This window comes from Morone saxatilis, unplaced genomic scaffold, assembly GCF_004916995.1.
Source record: "Morone saxatilis isolate NCDOM2014 unplaced genomic scaffold, NCSU_SB_2.0 Contig16, whole genome shotgun sequence".
NCBI lineage: Eukaryota > Metazoa > Chordata > Actinopteri > Moronidae > Morone > Morone saxatilis.
The window spans coordinates 6,589,766-6,597,111 of NW_023339718.1; the positions used below are offsets into that span (position 1 = coordinate 6,589,766).

The window sequence follows — 7,346 nt, forward strand, 5'->3', positions numbered from 1 at the left end:
GTCTTCTCCCTTTCGTCCGAGTCTCATTCTGAAATGTCGTCCACACCACTTCACAATGCAAAGAGATTTGCAGGATGATTGGTATTTATATAAAAAGCACAATCTTACTTATCTGAAAGGTCATTTGAAGGTCAAGGCAGTCTCATGAATTTTGCTTCATCTAGTTAACTGTCTCATGTGGTATAACTGTGAAGCTTAGGGATGAGCAGGATATAACTGTGGTTCAGTGTCTCTGAGAAACTACTGTTCTCCCAACAAAACTATACACCAACAATTGTGCTCTTCTCCCACAACAAAAAAAGACAGCAGGGATTTTTTGGGAGTGCAATCCGCTGTTATTTCCGATGTTATTTGTTCACGTTCACATTTTTTCATGGTACTTGTTTTTTAACTGTCTACTACTACAAGAATATACAAACTGACTGATCTGAAGAATCTGTAAGGTCATGAGACAGTGAAAACGGATTTATGATCTGCCAGGAATCAAAAGTGCTGAGTCAGTCTCCTATTCATAGAGATGTGGCTCCCACCCTCTTCTGCCTCACCTCCACGAAGACACGTCTGTGCACATACGGTGCATCATGTTAGTATTTGGACGGTGACACATTTTCTATTGTTTTGGCTCAGTATTTCAGCATTTCAGATGAAATGATGATAACGTGGTCAGAGCGCTGACTTTCAGCTCTAAGGGTGTGTGAGGGTGCGCACGTGCACGCCTACTGTATAGTGCAGTGCGGGAGGACGATAGGGTTACGATTGCTACACTATTCGCACAATGTGTACGTAAACAACCTGAAATTATAGTACAGCGGAAAGGCAGCATTTACCCCCATAGGCTTTTTTTATTTCAAACCCAGTGGAGCACAAAGCCAAAACATAAAAAAGACTCTATAACGCTCTGCAACACTTAGTAAAAAGTAAAACTAGTATACAGTTACACACAGGTTCAAGGCCAGTTAAAGACAAATAATAAACAAATATTGTGGAGGCTAAATGATTCCTTTGCCAAAAAAGAAAAAAAAAGTGAAAGAATGAAAATAACCTGCATTTTTCTCATCAGGCATGCGGATGTGGTTTGGGTGTGGGATGCCATGTCATTTTCAGGGTGCTGTGTTGTGTTCGTTAAACTTTGCACCCTCTCATTAGTATAAACACTACCAGCAGGGGAAACAGGGTGTCAGCTCTAACTTTGGTGTTACTTTCTCTCGAAAAAAACAAAACAAAATATCCTTTAAAAGCACAGGAGGTGCAGAAGTACTGGCTGCAAATGCACGTTTGAGCATACGTTGTATATATAAGTAAGAGTATGTCCTTTCCTTGTGGCAGTGTTTTATCTAAACACAGATCTGCTCATTACTGTTAAATGATCAAATGAACCTGCCCAACAACACCCAGGCCTCTCCCAAAAACACACTGAAAACAGCCTTTGGTTTTTTTAGTTGTAAACAGACTCCTGCTGAGAAGTTTCCGTGCCACAGGGCAATGCCATGCTTTCTGGAACCTTCATCATCACCGTCATCCTCAACTTAACATATCTGTGATTACTGTATCCTGACAAATTGTCTGAAGTACTTTAATTGGTGCTTTTGTCAGCAATCATTCCCTTCCCCCTCACTCAGGATGATATTAAACTATGGGAAGGGTTTGCTGATGTACAATAAACACTTTACATAATACACCATGTCACTATGCAAACATACAAACAGGACCAATCAATTGTATATATCCCATTTTATTAGCAAGTGCATCGTTGTTGTTTTTTAGTTAAAAACACATTTATACATTTACCACATCTTTGTTGGTCTACCTGGTCACCACATACAAACACAAAAAGCCAATGGCAGCTGACAAAACAATCTCCACTTGAGCTGGTTCTGGGGCTTTCAACCATATCCTATGATCGTCACAGTGAACCTTTATGGATGAGAAGTCCAAAAAATGCTCAATATAATGGAAAATTCACATCTACACCTACAGTCCCTCAGTTCTCTCCTCGTCTCAGTTTATGTACCAATGAAGACTGTGTTGTGTGATTGAAAGGCCTTGGAAAAGGAAGTAAGTGGTCCTTTAAGTGGAGATCATTTTGTCAACTGTTTGTCAAAGGTTGAAAATGAACTGTCAAGCTCAAGTCAATGTCATAAACATACTCTGTTATCAATTTAAATGAATAAATGCTCATGTAATGTCAGTATCAAACAAAATGAACAATACTAAAATATACTGTTTTAGACACTTAACATTTCCATGTAAACTAGATTAGTATTTTCTTCTGAAACATCTTAACTACTCTATATCGATATGGAGTACACGCTAAATAATACTGAATCTTGTTAAGCAAGCAATGTTTCTTGCAACACAACGGTGAGTGTATTTTCCTAAAATAGTCTATTAATCCTATTATTAATGGTGTGAGTCTCAGGAGCTAAGGTGTGTCCAACGATGTTAGGCCCAATGTTACGTGACAAATCAACACTGTATCAAAAATTGGCTACAGAGCTTTTAAATTCTTCAAAATAAAGCAAATACGGGACATCAGTATCAAAGATCAAGGTAGAAGAAGTTTCAGTTTTAGGCGTAGGCAAACAAAAGTTAGTTTCCTAAGTGTTTATCCAACTTAAGGCTGAAGCTATTGGTTGCTTTGTTGAGCCTTGAAATGGTACTTATAGTAAGTCTTCAAACAATGTCTGAATGCTTAAACATTCATTTTACAATCCTTTCAGCCAACAAGCAATCCCTCAAATCTCCATCAACAGAGGTCAGGTCTGTTTTCAGACTTTCAGACACTCCAGGTCATACTCAGCTTTTTCTACTCTAGTAGTTTCACAACAACCTTTATCTTCCTGTAGCAGCTAAGCCTCAGAGAATCATCCATGAACTTTCCATTTTATGAAAAAGTCTAGACTACACCATCGACAGGTTGCTTAGTATCCTTTTTGATGAAAACAGTCTGAAACAACAGAGAACATCAGAAGATTACATGCATAACCTTGAACATGAAACCATGTGTGCTTGCAAAAACACACCCATGTCCAAACCTACACTACCCTCAGGCCTCGTACAGTGGAGTAACAGTGCCATCCTTCCACTCAATCAGGATTTCTCCTCGCTGTAAAGTGGGGGAGGAATGTGGGAGGCGCATGGCATGCTCTGTCAGTGGGGCTCTTTCACTGGGCACCGGGGACCCAGGAACACTCACCTCTGGCCTCGGAGTGTATGACTTCAGAACACACACCACCTTCTTCCTTCTGGCACAGCAAGACAGAAAAAGACAGAAAGTGGGTGGGGGTACCACATTTTGCTTTGTACTTAAGCTCTTTCAATATTTTTTCCCCAAATAACGTTTTCTGATACACTGCAGTCTCTTAATACAACTATGTTCTTTTTTAAATCGAGCTAAATATTCTTTTTGTTTAGTTAAATAGATTTTTGTTCGTTGTGGTAACTGGATCTGGGTCTCCAACGCGCAGGGCGTTAACTGTCTACAAAGCAGGTCAGCTGCAGATTATGTAGACTTGTTACATCTTTTGTTTCATGTCCTTGTTTTATGACTATTCATCTAAAATGTCAAAAACTTTGTCAAATGTCCATCGATTCGAAAAACTAATGTACCCAATTTAAAATGACATAAAACAACAACAACAAAAAAACTCTTGCTTTATATAATCTTTTACTAGTCAAGCATTGGCTATTTTACCAAATAAATGTTGATGTTTGTGTTCTCATTTGTCTTTTTTAAACCATTTTTATTTTTTTGTTTATACTGTATACTGTATTGTATCACTGTTTTTGTTCCCTAATGTATTACCGGCATCTTTGAAAATGTGGGCTCACCCCTCAACGTACTCCAGAGAAGTAAATAAAGGTTGAACCATTCAAATAATAAATGATTAATATACAAGCAAAATCATAATTTATTTATGTTATGTAGGCAAAATTATTAATTCATCAACTTCAATCTATACAGTATAAATAATAATGTCTACTTTGATGTTTGTTAAGTGTGTGTTTAGGCACTCACCTATTGGAATAAACATTGAGGATAAGGATCACAGTCCCCAGGACCAGAGCCAAAGAGCTTAGTACCAGCATTGTTATCTTCCAGCCCATCCCTATACACATAAACAGACAAAGCAACACATTTTACACAGCCCACATGTCAACTCTTACTATATTTACTTTTTTCTAAGCTATGATTCTTGTTGCATTAGTTTGATTTGACTCTGAACCTGCTAACAGAAGCCTACTGAAATTCCAAATATTACAAACACCCATCATACATTCTGCTGTTTCTCATTCATTCGGCTCCACCTAGTGGTGGAAAAGTAACTACAGTTATATTGAATAAGGAAAACTGTTCAGGCTTCCATGTCAATACATACAGTATTCAAACAAACATCAAACATTTCCTCAGATAAAATTGGACATACAGAGGACACAATCAGTCTTTTGTTGATTACAGTTTACCAAGCTTACCGTAGTCCATACTGAAGAAAACCATGGTGGGATCTGCAGGGGATTTGGTGCTCAGGGACGAAAGAGGCTCATCTATTACAGGATATGGTTTTGTGACCTCAACGCCCATTATACTTTCAACTGAAATGGAGGAAGTCAAGAACAAGTCAACTAGAAGCGATGACCAAAACTGAACATCACAGGACTGATTTCATTGGCCTGTATCTCTAAGACACATTTCAATCAGCATTGCCATTATGACTTAACGAGTCACAGTGGTGCCATTTCATGATGAGGAAATTGAAATTACAAATCTTCTAAAATGTTCTTGACAGAGGCAAAAACATCACAAAGAATGGGCAGAAAGAAAGAAGGATATCCTGTAAAGGCTCCTTGTTGGTGCATTTAAAGAAATGAAAACATTCAAGCTTTGAGGATCTGCCGCTATATAGGAACCTTTTCAATGCAAGAAAAATGACTAATTCAATATCCTATGTTTACTTATTTGTGTACTGTTTTGATTTTCTCATCATAGTTATGCAACACTCAGTAAACTACTATAGTGAGGTACTTTGAGGTTCTCACATGGTCTGTGTATATCAGAGACAGCACTTGGAAGAATCCCACGTTCCAGCGATTTCCCCAGATGGTGGAGAGGTTGGTGTTGGTTATGTTTGCTGTCTCTCCCATTGCACAGCGTCTGGTTGTCAAGTGTCCGCCACCTGCTGCCCTGCTAGTAAAGAAGATAAGTCAAACGAACATCCAGCTAGCATTGGACATTTTATAGACTTACTCTCATTAGGTAAAAATATTCTACAATACATATTTCCTCCCTAGTTTTTCAATACTTTTTAAGTCATCTGATTAATGTACAATCAGATGCTATGTGACCTTTTGTCCCTTCTCCAAAATATTCATACCTGCTTGTGTTCCCTCGAAAGGAAGACCAAAGTGGATTCTTGTGTGGCACTAAGGTGCAGCCCCCTCCCTATCAAAGTGAGGTGGCCTTTCTTGGAACAGGACCATGTCTGGCTGCTTGCCTCTCTACCTATATCCACCGCTGCCACTTCAGCACCATTCTTGTCACTCTCTGTCGAAAAGATGCAGGGCTGCAGGTGGACACCTTCGTACTGCTCTCTTGGTGCGGTCAGACACTCCCCTGTGTGGTGACTGCTGAGAGCCTGGCTTCCCGAGAGCCAGCGCCATTCCTGTAGGGTGGAGTATGGGCTGCAGTCAGCCAGAGACACTCTCCCTCCACCTTCCTGCACCTGCAGACATTTACCCAGCAGCTTGTTCTGAATCTTTAAGCCAGACGCTTCTGTAGAGGGGACATGAAACAAAAAAGGCATTATCCGAGGTTGAATCTTATTTTGCTATTATAAACCTCTCAGTCAAGCCACTGTTGCTATATGTAGAGAGAGCTAAGTGTGACATCAATTAAGTTACGCATTCTTACTCCAATGTAGGCCAAATGTATGCATTATCAGGCGATTACAGCTTTATTTATAATATAACACAGTCATATTTAAGTGATACACATATGTGAAGTCAATGAGTAATTAGATTTGGTATTGGTGATTTTACAGTGTGCATAATGTGCTAATGATCTCGGATGGATGAGTCTGGAGGACATGAATACAGTGGACCCAACAGAGGAGAACTTCCATTAAAAGGGTGGCAAATTAATCTTTCTTCGCTTCTGGGCAAACATGTCTCATAAAATAAGACTCCAGAAGTTTGAAAAGTCGGAATCATGTGATACTTTCCTCTAATCGGCATACACCTGAAACAGCAAACAGCAATTTCTCTTTACCTCAAAACAATACAAAACTTTTTCTGTGTGTTCAGAAGTTAGCGTCAAACACAGTTTGAGCTAATAGCTCACAGCTAGCTCAATTATTCTGGTAAAAGATGCAGGACACATATAAAGATAAAGCTGGTTATTTACTCAACTTATAGCAAGCCAACCGCTTAGTTATTACTCAAATGTTTTACTCAGTCTTACTAAATGTATGTCACTAACTTACTTAGTACGTACCTAAAATAAGAAGCACAGTTATGCAACCATTTGGACAGCTAACGTTAACATTAGAGAAAACTTACAATAACGTCGCTTTCAGTAGCTTTTAATCGATGTGTTTAGCCACCGAGGGACCAATCGATCACTAGTGCATTAGTTAGCAGTTAACAGTTGCTAGCTGACTTAGCTCAAATAAGTTTTACTGTTTGTCCTACCTTTGAAAATGAGGAAAACGAGCAAACAGACACACCGCAGCCTTTTCCCCATGGCGATGGCGATGACAGGCGCAGATAGTTTGGGGTCTCCCGTGACAATACAGCATGAATGCGCTCAGCAGCAGGCAGCAGGAGCAAGTGCAAGTGGGCGGGAGCAAAAACGTAACGCAACCTCCCACCATGCATCCATTGCTTGGGTGGACTGAATGGAGCACCCATCCCTGCTCGTAACTCTTCAGAGGGACATGCATGGTCCCCCAAAGTGTGGATTTCCATTCAAATGCTTTGTTACTGTCTAGGAATCAAAAGCAATATACACTTCTTAAGGGTGACTTTGGTTGTTTTGAAAGATTCCTCTACCCCTACTGCTACTGTAGGTGATCATTAGGCCTTTTTGGTAATGAAAAGAAATCCCTGTGTGCTCTTAAGATTAAGATTAAGATTAAGACAAATCCTTTATTTAACCCCCCTAAGGAGAAATTCATTTTGAAACAGCAGCAATAGGGCAAAGCAGCGCAAAAAATAGAAAACAAAGAATATCACAGTAAAAATATTGTTAATATTATTAATATTAGAAGATATAAAACTATAAATGAAAGTATATACACTATGCATTGTTCAAGTAGGACATGGAGTGCAAAATATAAGCAGAAAATTAA

At 39.2% G+C, this 7,346-nt stretch overlaps 1 protein-coding gene across 2 annotated transcripts; it reads right to left on the reverse strand.

The window, feature by feature from the left end:
• Positions 1–1,734: 1,734 nt before the first annotated feature.
• Positions 1,735–6,803, reverse strand: LOC118325193. 2 transcript variants are annotated; one of them, XM_035657779.1, is made up of 6 exons: positions 6,688–6,803; positions 5,373–5,770; positions 5,038–5,182; positions 4,474–4,593; positions 4,019–4,109; positions 1,735–3,245 (listed from the first exon to the last, which is right to left on the reverse strand). In XM_035657779.1, the coding sequence occupies exons 1-6, from the start codon at positions 6,737–6,739 to the stop codon at positions 3,047–3,049; spliced, it is 1,005 nt and encodes a 334-aa protein (XP_035513672.1). In that variant the 5' UTR covers positions 6,740–6,803; the 3' UTR covers positions 1,735–3,046. The 2 variants fall into 2 exon arrangements, with proteins under 2 accessions (XP_035513672.1, XP_035513671.1); XM_035657778.1 differs by having other exon boundaries at positions 5,038–5,185.
• Between the last annotated feature and the right edge of the window lie 543 nt (positions 6,804–7,346).